Source organism: Protopterus annectens, chromosome 6.part0, assembly GCF_019279795.1.
Source record: "Protopterus annectens isolate FY-2018-M chromosome 6.part0, PAN1.0, whole genome shotgun sequence".
Taxonomy (NCBI): Eukaryota; Metazoa; Chordata; order Ceratodontiformes; family Protopteridae; genus Protopterus; species Protopterus annectens.
Window position 1 is genome coordinate 1990590952 of NC_056737.1, and position 22651 is coordinate 1990613602.

General features: G+C 36.8%; 1 protein-coding gene across 4 annotated transcripts in view; it reads right to left on the reverse strand.

The window, feature by feature from the left end:
- CCDC141 (coiled-coil domain containing 141) overlaps positions 1 to 22651 on the reverse strand; it is a 2268332-nt gene that overhangs the window by 1107163 nt on the left and 1138518 nt on the right. For all 4 annotated transcript variants that reach the window (XM_044075309.1, XM_044075306.1, XM_044075307.1 and 1 more), the window contains 2 exons: positions 18934 to 19113; positions 18492 to 18617 (listed from right to left, as the gene is read on the reverse strand). In XM_044075309.1, coding sequence (XP_043931244.1) covers positions 18492 to 18617; positions 18934 to 19113 — 306 coding nt within the window. The remainder of the gene's footprint in view (positions 1 to 18491; positions 18618 to 18933; positions 19114 to 22651) is intronic.

A 22651-nucleotide genomic window follows, 5' to 3' on the forward strand; every position in this document is an offset into this window, starting at 1 on the left:
TATATGCAAAAATATTATGAAGGGACAAGCCATGCATATTTCTAGATTAGATAATGTAGAAGCCAAATTTAATGATGATATTATTAGATTTAGTGATGAATTAATAGAACATGGTTATAAGCATGGAGAGATAAATAGAGATATATAGGAAGTACAAAGTTTGAGAGCTGATAGGGCCCAACCATATATGTATGGCCCAAGATTGACTCATGAAAATACATCTTGAACTAATTATAGTAACAATGGAGTGAAAATAACACTAGAATATTCTAATAATGTAGATTGTGTTAGACAAATTATTAATAAGAATTGGTTTATATTACAAGCTGATACTGAAATCAAGCAAGTAATTGATAATAGACCATGCTACAGTTACAGAAACAAAAAGAATTTGAGAAGACTATGTCATACAAACAAGTCTTATGAAGCAGATGTAAGAGGCTTACAAAAATGTGGATGTTGTAACATTTGTGAAGTGCTAGCATTAGATAATGAGCTTATACATCCCAAGACCAATAAGGTTTATACGTTTAGAGTCTCTGCTAATTGTGCAACCAAGAATATAATCTATTTAGCTACTTTCAATTTATGTACCTCATTTTATGTAGGGATGACAAATAGGACGTTGAGGGAATGAGTTAGAGAACATCTGGCAGCTATAAGGAATCATGCTATAGAAAGAAGTGCGCTTGCTAAACACTCAGTCATGTTTAATTATACACATAGATTCAGTTTTAGAGTAACAGAATGTTTTAGATCTAGTCTAAGATTAGGAGATTTGAAGAATTTAACAGAACAGCGTGAATTAAGGTGGATTTTGGAACTGGAAGCAGACAGAATCCCTGGTTTTAATGATAGGGCTTCCATTAAACCACACTTAAAAGCTAGACCCTTGAGATGATAAATGCATTATATGAATTGTATGTGTTTTACTTAGTAATTTTTTCTTATATATGCAGTCATTATACAGTTTTTTATATATATATATTTATATATATATATATATATATATATATATATATATATATATATATATATATTACTGTTTTTTTATGGATATATGCATTTTTTTATGTATCGGTATGTATATACGAGATATTACTTGGAGTTAGCGATGTGAGTTGACTTTAAGATCTTGATTGCTCTAATTGTTTAATTGATGAATTGTTTCATATACATATATATATAGAGTGATGTGATGAGTGTTTTGTAATGGTTTGAGGAAGCATCATTTGATGTGAAAGCGCTTACAGGGTATTAAAATTATGTTTTACTGCTTTTAGCCACCTTGTTTTGCATTTTATTTATCAATAATTATATATTACCCTTAATGAGAATACTTGGGCTCATACAATAGATAATTTGATGGGACCCATACATGGGATAAAGGAGTTAGGAGCTGCTTCTGCCCATTAATAGTACAGTGGGCAGTCCTGGGGTAAATTTCTGTTAAACTTTGTTTTATGTGGATGGGGAGTCTGTTCCACAACAGCAATATCCTCTGCAAGATGTATCTTTCCTTCCAAATGGCTCTGTTGAAGTTGCAGAAGAGGTTTAGATCCCCAGACCAAGTATTTCTGATGCCATCTAATTTGCTTATGTGCAGTAAATCCATTACTAATGAGTCAGAGGATGCCTTGTATGCCAAAAACAGGTCACCTTTTAGTAGTTTGTAGGATACCGATTATAGTGACAGGGCTTTGAGTTGGTTCATGTAGGACAAGTTGCTTAGGCCTTGTATCCCTTTAATAAAGGTATCTCTGTGGACATTCCTGTTGTTGCATGTATCTGGACTGATATTATTCAATGACTGACACAAAGGGCAATAAATAGATCCCTAGATCTAGACATTGTCTGTTTGTTTAGGCAATATAGAAGGACTTTCTTACAACAACAGGCACATGTTGGTCAAAAGTTAGGTGACTGTCCACATAAGTTCCCAAATTTCAGACAACTGGGTCAACTCTTAGGGGCATATTGTCAATGTGGAAGTTCCCTGGGGTAGATGACTTTATAAAGGATACAGTAATACATTTTTTGGCATTTAATTTCAGTCCATGATTTTGACACCAGTAATTTAATTGAGACAAACCATCCTGTAAGATGGCTAAGTCATTTGGGGGTTAAATGACTGCTCCTAGCGTACAGTCATGTGCAACCTTAGTCAACTGCAGCCCTTTGGTATTGTCTTTTACTTCAGAAAAGTAGAAGCTAAACAGGAGATGTCCCAGCACAGAACCCTGGAGGACTCCACTGGTGACTGTTCTCTTTGTGGAGGTAACTTCCCCTATCTGATTATTTGTTACCTATCTATGATTCAGTTGGCAAACCACCTTGTAACACAGGAGGTTGATTCCCAGTTTATTTAGCTTTTCTACTATACCTGAATGAGGAATTGTGTCCAAAGCTTTGGCCTGGTCGAGGTATGTGGTGTGCACCATTTTGCCTTTGTCCTGTGCTTTGGTGACCTTTTCAAAAAGAAATCTACCAAGTTGAGTAAACATGACCTGCCCATGACAAATCCAAACTGAGACAGGATCAGTCTGGAGGCTCCCATATCCTGATTGATTAATTCTGAATGTCCATGACTTTTTCTTTTACTTTCATTTTTAAGTCTATTTAACCAGTTGGTTATCTGTGTGACCTTTTTACTCTTTGTTTTAGTCCCATGAGGCCTCTGATGCAAGAGGTTTAAGGTATCACACAGTGAGAATTCTAACTTCGCTAGATTTTTCTTTTTGTCTTTTAACCAGTTGGTTATCTGTGTGACCTTTTTATTATTTGTTTTAGTTTGTTAGTTGGGATATTTTGTAGATACCCTAATGTTTATGGATATCAGCTGTGTTTGACAACCCTGTGTTTCCAAAGGGCAAACATTCATCTTATGATGTACTGATGATGTTATAAGAAGGCAGAAACATGCATGTCTACAGCTAGAGGGGTTTGGCTTTAATGGCCTGAAATTATCCTGTTAGAAAAATATGTATTAATATGTGTTTGCTTAATAACAAATTAATAATCAAGTGTTTTTAATATGCTTTTCATTCTATTTCTTATGCACTGTGATTTTTATAAATTGAGTTTCATATGAGGCCGAAAATAATCCTTATTGAAACTGCAGCATGCTTACTGAAACTTGCAAGTTGCCCTCTGACCTAGTAACTGTTAGCACAGCAATATTCTTATTTATGCCTTGTGGAAATGTACTTGAAAAGCAGGTGTTAATCTGCTAGGTCAGAAGCATATGAATAGACAATATACCATTGAATAAATGTAATGATTCCAGACAGACAGCTTTGTTCAGAGGATGGGAACCTCTGCAGCTGCAGTAGTTTAGAGATAAGTTAGACAAAGGCTTTTTAGAGAAATGAACTGCTAGCATTGTGTTCGATTTAGCTATAGTATCTTGAATGTAACATAACAAGTATCTAACTGAAAGTAACCAAGGCCATGTTGTTTTCCTCAGGATGTTTCACATAAAAATTGTTTAAATCAGCAGAAAATCATGGGAAAGATGGTCAGCAGATGATGACCAAAAGGTGGTAATTCGTTACGTCAGCATGGTAGGACAGGATTAATTTGATAACCTATAAAAATGAATGCATTTCCTGTTTCTGGTTAGACAAACTCTGTATTAGCACGTTTTTGTCTCCTTGCTGCAAGATTAAAGTGCCTTAACCTGAACCTACCGTGTTTTGATCATTTTTAAAGTATATTTTTCCTTTGACAGATTGGTCCTTTGGGCCGGATAATGTACCTCTCGCTCTGGACCTAGGTCAGAATTGGGCCCGGTGGCATGCATCCGTACGGAGAAGAGGCCAAATCGGCTCTTTTGCTTTGAAAGACCTCCGACTGAATTGTCGTTCGAAAGAGGCCAGCCACTGTTTCAGATCTGGGATTGGAGGACGAGTCAACGATCCAGTGGATCAACTCACGGAGGGTCAGGTAAGGAAGAATTACCTTATTTTTGTTTCAAGATCAGGGACTAGTTACAGAATTATTCTTTTTTTGTCAGGTAAATTGCTTATACAAATTAGAGACAGAAGAAGGTATTACTGTTTTTTGTCATAGATCAGGGAAACAGAATAGGTAGACAGTTATTCTAGATAAACTGTGAAAAAGGTGTAGATTTGTGGTACCATGTGATAGAAAGGGTTACGTACAATTTACAGCTTAGCTAAGACACCAATGGGAAATCAGTGCACAAAAAGTTCCCGGGACACGCCCCTAACTGAAGACGCAAAGTATATGCAATTACAGCGTTCCGATAATGTTAAATATTATACCAAATGGGTCGATAAGTACAAATTCGAGGGTAATTTAGATAAACTTGCATTCATGAAACTTGTAAAACAGTTAAAAATAGACGTGAAAGGCAAATTGAAAAAGCAGAGACAATTATTAGTCCCTCAGGCGCACAGGTGGCTTGAGGAAGCAAATCATAGAGAGCAAAGAATTAAAAATTCAAAAATGATGTTTTTAGACAAAGAAGATAATAATTTAGTAATACTGACGGCCCCTCCTTCACCCCCTCCACTTCCGTTACCAGAATATGAAGCGAGTGGACGTACTGATCCACCTCCGTTATACCCAGCTGTCCCTGCAAAAGCACAAACGTTTGTCAGGGATCCCATCGAGACCAGGTCTCGAACATGCGACTTGAGGAGGGAAATTGAATTAAATGAGTTAAATAGAGCATCACAAGCTATGAGCGAAGAAGAGATATGTTCGCTCATAGAAGTACCGAATCCTCAGGCAGGACAGGCAGGACAAGACCCGACTCTTTTAGTTTATAGACCGTGGACACTGGAAGATATCTGGAAAGCCACAGAAGGTATTCCCCACCCAAAAGTTAATTTTAGGAAGTTTTTAGAAGATTTACAAGGTATGAGATTAAGTTACCATTTAAATGGAGAGGAAGTAGAAAAAGTAGTTAGACAAATTGTAGGTCCAGATTGGCACATGATTTGTGGCAGCTGGAATCCTCGTGATGCACAACTTAGACCACTCCCACACACTGACGCAGAACTAGATGGCAGAGTGAAAGGTCTGACAGACCGGATCTCTGAAAAGTGGAAGCCTAGGGCTGATTGGACTTGTATTAATCAATGTATACAACAGGAAAAAGAAACAGTAGATGGGTACTATGCCAGATTATTAGAATGCTTTAACAATCATAGTGGCATGACAGTTCCTGAAAATCAAGCGAATGATTCCCCGTATGAACAACAATTGAAAAACGCATTTTTGAAAGGGTGCATTGCACCTATTAGTAGCTTCATTATGAAGCATATGATAGATCATCGAACAAGTAAGTTACAAGCCTTACTTGAATATGCTAGACATGCAGAAATACATTTTAATAGTAAAAAGAAAAAGAAAACCCAAGTATTTTCAGCAGAAGATGGGTCAGAAGTATTTGTAGTACAAACTGGGAAAAAGGGTAAGAAAAATCCCCAGGGAAATAAACAATCTGACAAACGATCAGAAGATTTTGAAGAAAGAAAGAAAAAGGGTGAGTGTTTTAAGTGTGGGAAAAAAGGACATTTAGCAAGGGATTGCAGGCTAAATAAGAAGGCGACTACTAAAATAAGGAAGATGAGGAATGACTATGTGATAGTCAGGAATCATTGAGTGAAAGTGAGCAGGAAAAGGTAAGTGTGAATGTGATAGCAGGTGAAGAGGATGTGACACAAGGGTAGAGGATGTATATGAATACACAGACATAGAAGAAAATGAAATTTTGGACCTAGCTCTTTTGAGCTTAGACCTTTACGTAGCAGATACAAAACCGGAAGTGGTGCTTCTGGTGGAGGGGAGGGAAGTTAAATTCTTGTGTGACTCAGGGGCTTCCAAACTACCGAAAGATACAGAATCACCAGACTATATACTAGTGAAAGCAGCCAATGGACAGCTATATCGGGAGCCACTCTCCCGTGAGATTACAATAATAGACACTGCTACAGGGATGACACAGAAAAGTAAAATTGTAGTTTCTGCAAAATGCCCAGTGAATCTTTTGGGTAGAGATTTAATGCAGATATTTGGCATAGCAGTAGTTCCAACCATGCAGGGTATGGAAGCACAGTGACAAATGGGCACTTTTGTAGTGCGACTGGAGGGTGAAATGCATTATTGGTACAGCCAGGTCTTGGTTACAACTGGTCCAGGGGCAGTAACCGAGGAACTAATGAATGTAGCTATCAGCAAGTTCCCCTCCCACGACATTAACAAACAGCATTTGTTGCATTGTACTTAATATTACTGTAATAGACCAGGTCCTGATAAAGATTATGAACTAGAATTGTTTCAGAACCATGCAAATAGGCTGGTATTGCGAAATTTGTACTGGGATACAGAAGGGAACAGTGTAGCAAGCTGTTCATTGCCCCAGGAATTTTTGACACTCTGCAAATCTAATCGACTGCCCCATGTTAGTTTGACTAAGAATAAAACTCTAAAATGGGCAGACTTAGGTGAGAAAGTCACGAGGTGGGAAAAACAGACAGAACTAGAACTCTAAGAACAAGGAGTACAGAAACAGAAATTGAATTGGATCCACACAGACACACCCAGCTGTACACTCACAGGCTAGTGAGGATAGCTGAGTATTACTATTATTAGAAGAAGAAGAAAAAGCCTTGCGAGACATACCAGACATTCTCTGGTCAGTAGGAAAATCAGATGTAGGATTAATACGAACAGCAGGACCAATTACCATAATGCCAAAGTCAGCTTTTAGACCCCAGAAAAGACAGTATCCCTTGAGAAAGGATGCAGAGGTAGGAATCAAACCTATCATAGCAGCCTTACTCAAGGAAGGAGTCTTAATAGAATCCCCTGATTCACCATGTAACACACCCTTATTTCCTGTCAAGAAAGCAAACAGGGAATGGCGTATGGTCCAAGACTTACAAGCAGTGAACAATGCAGTTGTACCTAGAGCACCAACGGTGCCAGATCCACACACCTTACTGAATGATTTAAAGCCAGAACAGCAATATTTTTCAGTGGTAGATATAAGTAATGCATTTTTCTCGATACAGATACACCCTGACAGCCAATATTGGTTTGCATTTACATTTCAGGGAAAGCGGTATACATATACCAGATTGCCGCAGGGGTATTGTGAAATTCCAACGATATTTGCACAAGAAATGGCAAGCAACCTGGTGGGATTTATCCCACTGAAAGGTAGTCAGATTCTACTTTATGTAGACGACATTTTGCTGACAGCCCCCACCCAGCAAGAATGCAAAGAAGACACGATAGCTTTGTTACAATTCTTAGCTACTCAAGGTCACAAAGAAGACAAGTTACAGCTTTGGAGTAAACAAGTTAAATACTTAGGATATGTAATATCCAAAGAAGGTAGAATATTAGATGAAGACAGAAAAACAGCGATTTTACAAGCGCCTAGACCAACTACCAAGAAGGAAATGATGTCCTTCCTGGGAACTACTAATTTTTGTCGGAGTTGGATACCAAACTATGCTTTGGAATCTGCTCCACTAGCTGATTTAATATTTAAAAAGCCGATGGCTGCACAGGATTTATTACAATGGACACCTGAAGCAGAAGCAGCTTTCTGTAAGCTGAAACAATTGATAGCATCATCCTTAGTTTTAGGATTACCAAACTATAACAAGCAGTTTATTCAAACTGTAGATTGTAAGCAAAGTTATATGACATCAGTGTTGACACAGCAACATGGGGACAAACAATGCCCCATAGCTTATTATTCATCACAGTTAGATCCAGTGGCGCAGTCTTTGCCCCACTGTGTACAAGCAGTAGTTGCAGCTACAATGGCGGTGCAGGCTTCAGCCTCAGTAGTATTATTCCACCCTCTCACATTGAGAGTGCCTCATGCAGTCGCAATTATTCTACTGCAAGAAAAAGTAGCATATCTTTCTCCAGCGAGGCATCTTTCCGGTATGACCATTCTGTTGGGCCAACCTCATATGACAATTGAACGATGCACAACTTTGAATCCGTCAACTTTGCTTCCAACCCCTGTAGATGGCAAACCACACTGCTGCCTGCAGGAGATTGAGCAAAAGACACTACCTAGACAAGACCTTACGGATGTTCCCTTGGATGATGCCGAGGTGACATGCTATGTGGATGGCTCATGCAGGAGGAGTCCTACAGGACAGAACCTAGTGGGGTATGCAGTCGTTTCAGATACTGAAACTTTAGAAGCAAAATCTTTGCCACACAACTTATCTGCACAAGCAGCAGAATTGATTGCCCTAACAAGGGCATGTACCTTAGCAAAAGGTAAGAAAGTGAATATTTATACTGACAGTCAGTATGCTTTTTCTACTGTACATGTTTTTCCGCAACAGTGGAAAAATAGAGGAATGATAACATCTACTGGTAAACCGATTAATCATGCGCAACTTATTTTAGACTTGTTAGATTCAATTCGGTTACCTAAGAAAGTAGCTATTTGCAAATGCGTAGCTCATACAAAACAACAGGATAGAATTTCAAAAGGTAATGCACGGGCTGATACAGCTGCAAAGCAGGCAGCTTCAGCCACAGAAACTTTTCTTTTGAGAGAGGAATTACAACCCTTAGAGACTTTAGATTTAGAAATGTTAAAAACAATGCAGACACTTACTACAAATCTTGAGAAACAAAAGTGGATAAAACGAGGAGCAATCCTCGAGAAGGGACTGTACATCTCCAAGGAAAAGAAACCAATTTTGCCATCTAATTTATTTAGATATGCAGCATTGTTGAGCCATGGGCAAAGCCATGTCTCAACAAGGGGGATGGTACAGTTAGTGAATCGAGTGTTTACAAACTATGGGTTTACAAAAAAATTTTGTGCAGTATGCCATGTTTGTAACAAGCATCATGCACAAGGGGCATTGAAGCCCAAGCGAGGGAATTTTCCAACACCACCATATCCGTTCCATACCATTTGTATGGACTTCATAGAATTTAATAAATGTGAGAATAAGAAATACTGTTTAGTTATTATAGACATGTTTTCCAAATGGGTAGAAGCATTTCCAACTAAAAACCCAGATGCAGCTACGGTTGCAAAGGTCCTTGTTAAAGAAATTATACCCAGATTTAGGATACCGGAAAAAATTTATAGTGATAACGGGACACATTTCGTGAACCAAACAATTCAGTAACTTAGTCGTTACTTCGGAATATCGTTAAAGAATCACTGTGTGTATCACCCCCAATCTGCAGGACTAGTAGAGAGGCACAATGGGGTACTGAAGAATAGACTTAGGAAATTGATAGAAGAAACACAGAAAAATTGGGTGCACTGTTTACCTTTGGCACTGTTGAGTATGAAAACTGTTCCAAATGTAAAGGGATTAACTCCTTTAGAAACTTTGTTTGGGAGGGCATATTATACACCTCAGTGGAAACCTTTCATGTCTACAGAGCAGGAGGCTGACAGTTTACTTGCAGGATATATGAGGAGATTTTTGAATAACAAACTTTTGCAGTTAAATTCTGTTTCAGATAAAGAGCAACCGAAATCGGAAGCACCAGTAGCCCCAGGCACTTGGGTCTGTGTGAAAATTACGAAATGGAAGAATTGGAGCTCTCCGAAGTGGGAAGGTCCGTACCAGGTACTGCTGTCAACACCCACCGCAGTCAAAATCGTGGAACGAGCTTCTTGGATCCATTTGACACACTGTAAACTGGTTAAAAACTTTGAACTGGACAAAAACCTTGTTACTGTTGCACAACAAGAACAAAGTGAGTAGAGACACTGAACAATTTCAGAAAACTTGTATGATTGTTTTTGTTGCAATATTGATCACACTGTTCTTTTTGCTGTGGAAATACTTTTTTCCTGCCACAAAGGTTGAACTGATTAGACGTAATGAACCAAACATAGACTGGCATCCGAACTTTAACACTTATCAGGCAATTACACGTGTATACGCAGAGACTTTCAATGTTTCGAACTGCTGGGTCTGGACGGCCATACCAACAGCATACGGGGGGTTGTTAATAACTGCTATCCCCCTAGGGGTCAATGAGACCTCGGAAAATCTGTTTTTTGACACAGTTGCTATTAAAGCACAAGATAAGGTAGCACTGTATTTGCCTGTGACACAAAAAGGAATTGTATGTTTTTATAAAAATGACTCCATCCAGGTTGGGTGGAGTAAATGTAATGTTACTGTACAGTACAAATGTTATAGAAAACCAAATGATTTGAGTGGATCTTGTAGTACAGATTATGACTCATTTTTGAAATCTATGCATAAAACTCTTGATCAGGTACAGCACAATCCTGTACTTTTCAAACAGCTACCAGTGATAGATAACAAAATGTTTCATGCAGGGCAGTCATTTCGTAACAAAGTAATGACAAAAGTAGAGGACTGTTATTTTGTATGTGGGAAAAAGGCATATAAATGGTTACCTGAGAATTGGTCTGGCAGTTGTTTTTTGGGATACCTGGTTCCGGCCATCCGACACACTGCAGCCTTGCCTCAAGGGAGTATTCGAAATACTCGAGACGTAACCAAAAAGACTGTTAAGAAACCGGAGAATCCAGTGGGATGAATCGAAGCGGGGTAGAAAGGCCATCGTAATGTGGGAACCAAACTTGTGCACATGGACTTGAGCGATGCTGTTATATCCTGGGCAGGTATATCACCCATGTATGGCGGAGTTAAATCAATATGGGAACTACGAAAACTGTCTAAACTTCTCGAAATAATGAGTAATGCAACTTTCTCTGCCCTTGAACTGATAACTGATGAACTGAATGTCATGAGAACTGTAGTGCTTCAAAACTGAATGGCTCTTGACTTCACCCTAATGGCGAGAGGTGGGACTTCCGCTTTAATCAAAGAAGAATGCTGTGCGTTTATTCCTGACCATCAGCATGAGATAAACGATCATCTCAAGGTGATTCAGCAAGTGTCAGCCATGACCAAACCAGGCCCAAACCCTCTGACAGAGTTTTTTCAGAATGCTTTTGGGGGAGTGGGATTCCATCTTTATGAACATACTGATTGCTATTGGGGTAGGTTTACTCCTAATAGGAGCTTGTATTTGTTGCAGAATCCCCTGCATGAAGAAGTTAATTAAGGAATTAATAGATATATCCGTATCTGAAACTATGTATCAAAGTACTGAATTTGAAGAGCTGCTAGAATGTGAGACGCTTTCATAGAAATTTAAACTAAATGGCTTTCTTAACTGTAAATCCTAAATTGAAGAGGTTAGGAAAAGAAGCAAACTGTTTATCCTTTTTTGAAAATAGAATAAAAAGTATTAACATGAGGGAGATGTTAGAAAAATATGTATTAATATGTGTTTGCTTAATAACAAATTAATAATCAAGTGTTTTTAATATGCTTTTCATTCTATTTCTTATGCACTGTGATTTTTATAAATTGAGTTTCATATAAGGCCGAAAATAATCCTTATTGAAACTGCAGCATGCTTACTGAAACTTGCAAGTTGCCCTCTGACCTAGTAACTGCTATCACAGCAATATTCTTGTTTATGCCTTGTGGAAATGTACTTGAAAAGCAGTTGTTAATCTGCTAGGTCAGAAGCATATGAATAGACAGTATACCATTGAATAAATGTAATGATTCCAGACAGACAGCTTTGTTCAGAGGATGGGAACCTCTGCAGCTGCAGTAGTTTAGAGATAAGTTAGACAAAGGCTTTTCAGAGAAATGAACTGCTAGCATTGTGTTCGATTTAGCTATAGTATCTTGAATGTAACATAACAAGTATCTAACTGAAAGTAACCAAGGCCATGTTGTTTTCCTCAGGATGTTTCACATAAAAATTGTTTAAATCAGCAGAAAATCATGGGAAAGATGGTCAGCAGATGATGACCAAAAGGTGGTAATTCGTTACGTCAGCATGGTAGGACAGGATTAATTTGATAACCTATAAAAATGAATGTATTTCCTGTTTCTGGTTAGACAAACTCTGTATTAACATGTTTTTGTCTCCTTGCTGCAAGATTAAAGTGCCTTAACCTGAACCTACATCATCATTTGATCATTTTTAAAGTATATTTACTGATGATGTCATAAGAAGGCAGAAACATGCATGTCTACAGCTAGAGGGGTTTGGCTTTAATGGCCTGAAATTATCCATAAATAGATTTAAAAATGAAAGTAAAAGAAAAAGTCATGGACATTCAGAATTGCCATTTAGCTGAAATGCCTGATATCCTTAAGGGTTGATTTGCATATATCCCATGAGGCGTCTGATGCAGGAGGTTTAAGGTATCACACAGTTAGAAGTCTCGCTTCACTTTATTTTTCTTTTTGACTACTACAACAGTCAATATTTAACACATTGAACAATTCCCATTCACTAAAGCAAACGTCATGCAAGCACTATAATGAAACACAAGAAACACAATCACAAAACCAAACTTACAAGGTCTCCTTATCTGACTGCCAACCAACATTCATGAGCAAAACTCTTAAATACAAAGTAAAAACACTCCCTTCTCTATATTCCATCACTTTTAGAAAACTCTCCACTATATCATATTGTAACCCTGTGTTACACTGATGAGCTTCTTAAACTATTCTCTCCATGCTACACATGTACAGCTAACAGTACTCACCCAAGCAGCAGAAATCTAAACAAGTTAACAAAACATCTCCATATGATTCATTTCTTGTAACAGACATTTCACGCAGTTCCACCATACATCCTGCAATTACCCGTAATCTGCAAATATATCTGTCAAGTCACATTACTATAGCATAAACGTAACAAACGATGAGGAAATGCTACTAAACTATACAAACAAATGAAAAGCATTTAAACAGGGGGCTCTACACCCACATTCTTCATGTAGGAGATTTACCACAACACCCAGTTACTAATATAGCCTAACTCCACTGTCACAAAATTTTGATCAAAGGGAACTCACCAGTACAGTGCTGCAGTTGACTAAACATCAGTCAACTGTAGTGCTAACACACTGTAATCAGTTATTATGAGTGCCAAGAGCTTTACATGCCATCCACATGTGCATTGTGTACACAGCAAAGTGCATGGTATATATATATATATATATATATATATATATATATATATATATATATATATATACATAGTTGGAATATTAAGTTGGGGGTGGGGAGTGAAGCCTTCCATGTAGGGGTATGTGGGGGGCATAGCCCCACACATTTATGTAGTTGTTTTAATGGCAATTTTTCAGTTCTGGATGGCCAAATGGTAACTTACCATGCAGGAAACTTCGGTTCTTCATTTGTCAATATTCTGCCACGTTGGTGAAGTGGAATTTGATGTAATGGGCTGTCGACGTACTAAAGGTAACCCATATATATATATATATATATATATATATATATATATATATATATATATATTTGGCCAAGATGACGTCAACGAAACCTGAAAATTCCAAAACCACAAAGCACTGAAGTTCTTTCACAGGGAAACAAACCACTTGGCCACCATGGTGAACTTTGCCCTTTTCCACTGGGTAGTGCGATCTTGGAGTTGGTATATTTAGTTGGGGGGGTGTGAGGGGTGAAGCCTCTACTTGGGTGGGTTTAATTTTTGTGTGTTTTATTTTACCCTGGTAGCCAAGAGGTTTGTTTTCCAGTGAAAGAAGTTTGGTGCTTTGTGGTTTCGGAATTTTCAGCTTTTGTTGAAGTCGTCTTTTCCAAATGGAATTCGGGTAAGTGGTCTTTCAGTTAATCAACATAGACCCACACACACACACACACACATATATATATATATATATATATATATATATATATATAGAGAGAGAGAGAGAGAGAGAGAGATGCACACACATATATGTGCATATATAGATCTATATATATATAATATGCATATTATATATATATATATATATATATATATATATATATATATATATATATATATATATATATATATATATATATATATATATATATATATATATATATATATATATATATATAAAAACACCTATATCTATATATGTATATATATATATATATATATATATATATATATATATATATATATATGTATGTATTTATATATATATATATATATATATATATATATATATATATATATATATATATATATTAATCAAGTGGCAGGCAGCTCATCAACCCAAAACTCTGAACTCACTCCAGCAAATCTACAAACATGCTCACAAACAGGACCCACATTTGTACCTTTTTTTCTAGGTTTGCTATAGTGATTTCTAACATTTTTCTCCATTGAGTTGCAGTAAATGAATCTTCAACTTGATGAAGTAATTTAGATCCTATAAAACATTTTAGTATTAGTATAGTACAAATAATAAAACATTGTTGTATATGGTATAGTACAAATACTTTGCAATCTTTTCTGACATACATTAAATGTGGGGGTCTATAACTGATTAAGACTACTGAACACTTCTAGCCTTGTCTGACAATTCTGTATTCTTTTTCCTGTGATATATTTTGATTCCTCTTTACAGAATGTAGTTATATTTCTATACATCTGTAGCATATGTAAAATACAAAAAGTTAAATATGAAAATAGTAGTTTGGAACATGAACCTAAACTGTTTACTATACATTTACAGCTGTGCAGCCTTACTATGGCATTTGCAATGGCACAACAGCATGATATGTAACAGAGAGCAGAATATGATATATTATACATTTCATTTGTCTTTGTGTTACAGCTGGTTGCACAACTAGAAAGAAGTTCTGAATGGCCTCAATATACACAAAACTAAAGGGCTCAGAATAATGAAATAGGGCTGAACTCTTACCACAACATACTTTGTGATCACAGTGACACATTATCCTATTACCTAGCAGTATATGTAAATATGCACACATGTAGGCCTCAAAATGCATGCATGTTAATGGTAATGATAACAAAACATTAGAGATATATCAATAACAAGCGCAGTATATAATTCCCAGCAACAGACTGTTTGGTAAAGGATGAAAGCAATACACAACAATATGCGGGTTCTCATTCATATGGAGTAATTGTCATGTAACATGACTTTTCCTTAAAAGGTAGAGCTAGCCCATGCCTTTATATTTTCCTTCTTCCTATCCTGGTACACTGTTCAGCCTTACCTCCACAGCACAACAGGATTTAGCATACTAAACAGCTAAATAGTAACATATCTTCCAGCTCTGCTGTCCTCTCAGTTACAGTAACTTCATATTCATAAAACAGGCACTGAATACTCAAGACCTCATTATCTAATACTTAACAAAATGAATAGCTTTCTTATTCTGTACCTGATTTGTTAAAAATAAATAAATAATAAATATAGATGTTTGCAATTCAGAAAAAAAATGGGGGTGCTCTCTCTGCTAATTTTCCACAGTATAATATACAGAAACATCACCATAACTATATTTTGTTTTCTTAAAAAAGAAACATTCACTACTAATATATTTAAACAAAGATCAGCCCACCATTACATGCAGACATGCTATCCGAGACTAGGGACTCTGTATCACCCCCAAACTGTATTTATACTTGGAAGAGTCCTTTCTATAAGATTTAAGAGAATGTTGGCATCACTGGTTTACGGAATAAAACTGCAAATTCAGAAGTGCTAGAGGGGATAACATTTTTAAAGTATTTAATTTAGTACTTTGATTTTCTGACATACATCTTTGCTACAGGTCTACATTAGAACACTGAAGTTAAAAAACTTCAAATGTTCTAATATCGACCCCTATTCAGCGAAAGCTGAAAATATCGAAGCAACAGGGAAAGAATTCTGTTGTCCGTTTCTGTTGCTTCGGTATTTTCAGCGCTGTTGTGGAAAGTTACGAGTCAGGTCAGGTAAGTGTGTGATTGAGTGCGGGTTAGGTTAGTTAGGGTTAGGGTGCGGGTTAGGTATGTGTGTGATTGTGTAGACGTGAGGGTTAGGGCGGGTTAGGTGAGTTAGGGTTAGGGTGGAGGTTAGGTATGTGTGCGATTGTGTGGATGTGAGGGTTAGGGCGGGTTAGGTGAGTTAGGGTTAGGGCGCGGGTCAGGTAAGTGTGCGATTGTGTGGATGTGAGGGCTAGGGCGGGGTAGGCGAGTTAGGGTTAGGGCGAGAGTGAGTTGAGTGTGCGATAGTGATGGACCTTAGGGTTAGGGTTTGGGTTAAGGTAAGTGGATAGTTAGTGGTGTGTGTGTATAGTTTAGTGTAGGGTTAGGTGTAAGATTGAATTGCTGTTTGTTTGGTGTGCTTGTGTTGTGTGTATGTGTTTTGAAACAGCAAAATTTTTCCCTAGGAAAAAATTTGCTATTCTGTATGTTCGATATTTTCAGCTTTCGCTGAATAGGGGTCGATATTAGAAAATATGAAGTTTTGAAACTTTGCTACTTATTATTATCTGCACTTTATAAAATGAGCGATGACTGGCTGTACAGTTTTGACCCTAAAATGTGATGCTGTCATCACTGTATAGTCACATTTAGGTGAGACTTGAAATCATTTCATTAACTGCGTTCATAATGCAGAAACATATGGCAAGAGGACTAAGTATTAAGATCATATACATAATGCTACTTACGTAACCTTGTAGTTTTCATTATACAGACTAAAGACTTACCATATAGGCATATTTAAGAACCCCCAGTGATGCCTCAGAATGTGTTCTTCATATCCACTTCAGTTTTTTTTTGCATTTTATATCTTCAAACAAGATTTTACAATGCTTATGTGAATTTATGTTCTTACAATGACTTGCAAGTTTTAAACCTGAGTTTGTCTTGACCATAGAAGCATACATGGAAGCACCGACATAAAAACTGCAGTCAATGAAATCAAACATATACATTTAATTTTATGACAAATGCCTCATCATTTGGATATCTGCCATTTTTGTAATTCATACATTCTTATATCTCAGAGGCAGATGTTGCATTACTGTGAAAATTATTTGCTAGGCAAGAAATTAAAGTTTTCATGCATTTATTGATTCATATTCCTATAAAGATTATAGAAAAAGCTGTTAAAATACTGAAAAGTATTAATGTAGACTCATAATAGTTTCATTATGTTAACAATAATCATTATCCAACCATTCTTCCATGACTGTGACACCTTCTCACATTACACACCTTTCTTTGCATCCGAAGAAGTAAAATGTCTAAAGTAATTGTAGTATTCTTAGGCTTGATTCATCAGAACCAACCCCAAATTAGCAAATGTGTCAGAGAATACAATTCAGCTATGTGAACAAAAGTATCTTTTAAATAAGCAGCAAATCTTAATTTTATGTGGAGAGCTTTGTCATCCACCACTTCTGTGGGGAATGGGGCTCCTTTACCCATCAAATAATATAGTCATCTTACATACCTCTCAAGTGTACCTCATTACAAGGAATGTATCTCATTTGGGGTCTTAAAAAGTTCATGATCCTTGAAGTGGCACATTGAAAGGGTCTGACACACATTCTGTGTGAGAAATTTTTTAACTGATACCCATGGTAAATAGAAATGAATCATAATAATTCATTAAAACATCTTTTTTTTTAAGTAAAACCAGCATATTTTAACCATCTCGTGACCTTCCTAGTTGACGTTGTTAGTAAGTCATTAATATGTGTTCCACATTTTGCTCTTTTGTTCCAGATTATGAGGGCTGGTGTTCTTCATTTTGTGTATAGAAGGTTGAGAGCTATACATCTTAAAGAATGCTACCATTTAGAGAAAGTGTAAAAGCAGTTTCTGTGATCTTCACTTAAGTAAATGTATCTGATTGAAAAACAGAGCATGTTGGACAAATGGCCTTGCCCAATTACCCAACAGGTATTTTGGCTTCCATATGGCATACTATTATCATCTCAAGCACACACTCTAAACAATTAAACACTTATGCTAATAAAAGTATTATCTTAATTTGATATGGCTACTCAGTCATAGGTTTACTGGTAACAGTGCTTAAGTTTGGCCCTGGCATGTTCGATACTGTTTGAAACATACACTCCTGGTTTGGATGCTTTTCCAGAATCTTCTGTGATAATCACAATTTTATTTAAAAGTATTTTAATTATTATGCTACTGCAGACTGATTTAGTCTTAAGAAAGAAAAACTGTAATAAAATTGTTTGAGGCAAAAATTAAGGGTAGACAACGTTAAGATTTTAGAAGCATACAGAGCTATACAAAAAAATTTATTACACTTCTTAGTCAGTCTTAAGTTATAATACATGTACAACATTTAAATCTACTTTGCTCATATATCTACAATGCGACAGATGTATATTGAAAATCTCAGGAAAAAGTAGGATACATTTACATATGGCATGGAATGTGGTAATGTGAAATACTATTGGGAAAGATCACTGGTTGTTGCAGTTAACACAATAGGGAGGGGCAGCATTCCAGAAACACTGGCCAAACGTGTTTTAACAAAATAAATATGAACATAGCTTAATCACGCAGAAAATATGTAATTGATTTCTATTATTGCTTTTACTAGTTTACTTGTACTTTAATTATATTTTACTTCTACTCACCAGAAACTGTGACTTCTGTTGATTGAATTTTTTCATTAATGCTAGAACTGTTTGAAGATCCTCTCCTATATCAACCTTGGTAGCAAGCATCAGCTCTGTTTCTAGGATCTTCAGAGTCTGTACCACCTAAATTTAAGTGAAGATTCAAAATAATATTATAATGATCTTACTCATCAAAAGGAAACAATATTGCCACTGGGGCTGAAACTCACTCTGACATTTATAGATATTTCTTGAAATTCAGATGACATTGTTCCATTTGACCCACAATACTACTGTTATCATGTAGCTTTATTCCACACACAAGACATAACCCCAACAGACTACTTGTAATTATGCTAAAAAAACTGCATTAAACATAACTGGTACAAGCTGCAGACAGCTGCTTAGGTAAAATAAAACGAATATTTCTGCATTTTAAAAATAAATACGCATTGCCTACCTTTTTAATTTGATCTTTCACTTTCTTCCACTGTTTTTTGGCTGATTTGCTATTATCCCCACGAAGATGCCAAGAACTCCATACATTTGACAGAGCTATTTTTTTTGCTGTCAGTTTTTCTAATATGTTTTCCACCACTTTTAAAGCCATCTCCACATTTATGTTTAAATTTTCACTCATCTGTTAAACATAATAAACAAACATTCTCAGACTTTAATGAATGAAAAGCAACAAACGCTGTGAAAATAGACAGAACATGAACTGAAAAGCAGAATACATAATGCAATATGTAAAAAATCAAAACAAATACAGCCATATCTCCATCCCACTCAGATTTTCCTGACTTTTTTCCTAGCAATTGCTTTTTGGGCAGTCAACAGTATTATAAGGAAGGCCTTACCATTCCTGGTTAATTCATATCCTATATCCCAGCACAAAAGAATAATTTCCTTAGTTTCAAACATTTACTCCAGCAACATTTCTGACAAAATACTCTGTCTAGATTCTTTTAAATCTGTCAACTCATTACATTCCAAAAATTGGATTCCCAATTACCTATCTGTCTCCTATCACGCATCCAGCATTTGCATTCTACCTGAGTAAAATTTCTCCAAGTCTGCTTGGGGTATAAAATACCTATACAAACTTCATAAGTTCATAGTTCATAGATAAGTACTAGAGTAACTGCCCTTGTGAGCCTGTGAGTCATTTTAAGCCTAGCCAATGTCCCTCAGTGGTGAGAACCAGATCCTGTACTTTGTTTTTGTGAGGTAAACACCTTAACTAATATACCAAACTCAATGTGTCCCCCATTGTTCTTTCCATTCTCACTTCTCAGTCTTCTCTAACCTACTCTGATTGATTTTATGCTTTAATGCTTGAAAACAAAAAATGTTTGCTATGGCTTAGTTTCTGTTTATTATTGTATGCATATATATATATATATATATATATATATATATATATATATATATATATCACTGTCTACAATGTAAGAATTTCATACAGATATTTTAAAAAAGAATTCTGCTCTCTCTCATAAGATTTTTAATACTGTGAGAAAACATAAACTAGAATCATTAAATAAAGCCAGATATTGCAGTTCCAAACGTTTTATTCTTCAGGAACTGTATGGCATTACAAATTACTTTATTCATCAATTTTATAAGTGAATAGTGGCAGTATTTAGATTTTGAGTCTTTGCCCTTGATTGTTTTTTGTTTTTGGTTTTGGTTCTCAACGCAAGTGGCTGAAAGTTAAACCCACCATGCCTGTCCATGTATTGTAATGTACCATAAGAAATGTAATTAAACAATCATAGACACCTACTATCACTACATTTTACCCACGCACCAATGTATGATGCAACATAGGTTTGTACACACCTTAGAAAAATGGTGCGTGATGTACCTGATATGGAAGACATGCACTTTGAGTCCTGTGTAGATAACAGTATAAATGCTTCCCTGTCACTTCTTTTTCCACCATATACAGACTGTTTTCAAAGGGGAGTTATGTTTTTCTAAAACACTGATTCATTAACACATTTAAGTGAAAGCTGCTCAGTGAATGATTTTTCTGAAATAAAGGCCATTATTCATAGTCGTCACACTTAGGCACAACCAGCACAACTTCCTGCTATGCCTAAGTGTGGCTAAATTATGATTCATAGACAGAAATTGCACTTAGGTGCAGTTCTCAGGCCCATCTTGAGAAAGTATTATGCAAATGAAGATATAATGAGATGTAAGTGAGGCATATGTGAAAAATCTGCATCTATTTGTGCACATTAGCAGCTCTCCCCACCTTTCACATTTGCTTTTTTATTCTCTTCTGCTCCATGCACAGGTGTATAAAAACTGAAGTTACATCTCTTCTATCTACTTTGCAATCTGTGAAGATGCTTATACTTGTTGTCAGCTTAGCTGTCTCCTTTTCTGAGGTGCTTATCTTGGCCTCATCACAACCAGGTGCACCCAGAAGCGTTCACTGGCCAAGAAAAAAACAGATATAGGCAAAGGCTGACCCATCTTAGCTTTGCTGGTCAGGACCTTTTGACTATATTTTATGTGTACTGGAATATAGCACAGGATGTGGTGAGTTTGCATGGCCCAAAGACAGAGACTGAGGGGTTGCATGGCCTTCCTATACCCGTGGATACTGAAATATGTATAACCCTCTCTATACTTGCCATGAGGACCTTTTACAGACAAAATGTAGACATTTTGGGTATTGCATGGGCTGTCTGTCTTGAGGATACTTCATCACTTCTTTGGTATTCAGTTGGCACATATGGATCAGTACATCTATTTCCTGGTGTCACCTCAGGACCAAGCCAATATTGTGCATACCTTCTAAGGGATCGCACTCTTCCCTGCAGTGCTAGAAGCAACAGATTGCACCCCTGTCACCATTAGGGCCCCATCTGGACAACAGGGCAAAGGCATCAGAACAGAAAGGGCACCATTCCATCAACTTTCAGGTACTGTGTGATGTACGTAGGTGGATCACCACCATGTCATTCCATCATCCTGGTGATCCTCATAAATCCCATATCTGGCATACAAGCTCACTCTACCACCTCTTCCTGCATGGTAGGACTCCTCATGGTCATCTAATTGGCAAGTGCAAAGTATATGATGCTCCAATTCTTAACAGTTTCATTATCTGTAGAGTAGTAGAATAGGTAGCATTGAATAATTTCTTGTTATGCCTAGTTTGTTTTGTACATGATGCAGGCTATTCATTCAAACTTTGTCTAATGACACTAGTCCATAAGCCCCAGGGAGATGCTGAGGAGCTCTTCAACACCAGCCTGTCCCAGATACGAGTAATCATTGAGCATGTGTTTGGCCTGCTCAAATCCCATTTACTATGCCTGGACAAGTCTGGAGGTGCCTTTCAATATGACCCTGGCATGATGGTTACTACCTGCTGCATAGTGAGCAACATAATTATGCACAGTGTGGTGTGTAGTCACAATATTTATTCACTGATAGTAGCAGTGTAGCTATCGCTATCATTCCTCCAACTAGAGATGATAGTGGTGGTGGCCATCTGATGACACCAGCATGTCAACCCCTCTGGCAAGATTGTGCATAGCAAAAGGCTGTGCAGTCAATGTGGTAGCAGTTAGTTCACAAGTATGTGTCATGATATTCATTTAGTAACAGTAAAAAAACAGTTACGCATATAATTCTTGATGCAAGCAATGTTACTTGTGGGGTACTTACACTGCGCATCAAACATTTTTCATTTTTCGGAAATAGAGTTGTTACTTTTAATAAGACTACCATAGGTCATCATTATGAATCACACTGCAGAGCAAATGTGCGTTACCTCTTGCAAGCATAAATGTATTTAGCTTGCTGTGGGTGATCTGTGCTTAGCTCATAAATATACATAACTGGCAAGTATGGCTCACTCACACTACAGCATGATAGACCATGTGCATGGTATGTATACACATCTAAGTGAATTAATAACAAATTAAAGTTTCTCTCACTGCTTTCAATTCAAACAATTTTAGTTTCCAGTTACATTCTTTACTACAAGGTCGAAAAACTATCCATATCCTACCACAAGTGAAAAAGGTCACAATATACTTATGAAAGACTTTACTAAGGTACTTTTTACAGAAGTGGTTTTATGGTTCCCGTAAAAAGGACTGCAGGAATAAAATTCAGCATATGTTAACATCTTTGAACAAATGTAAACA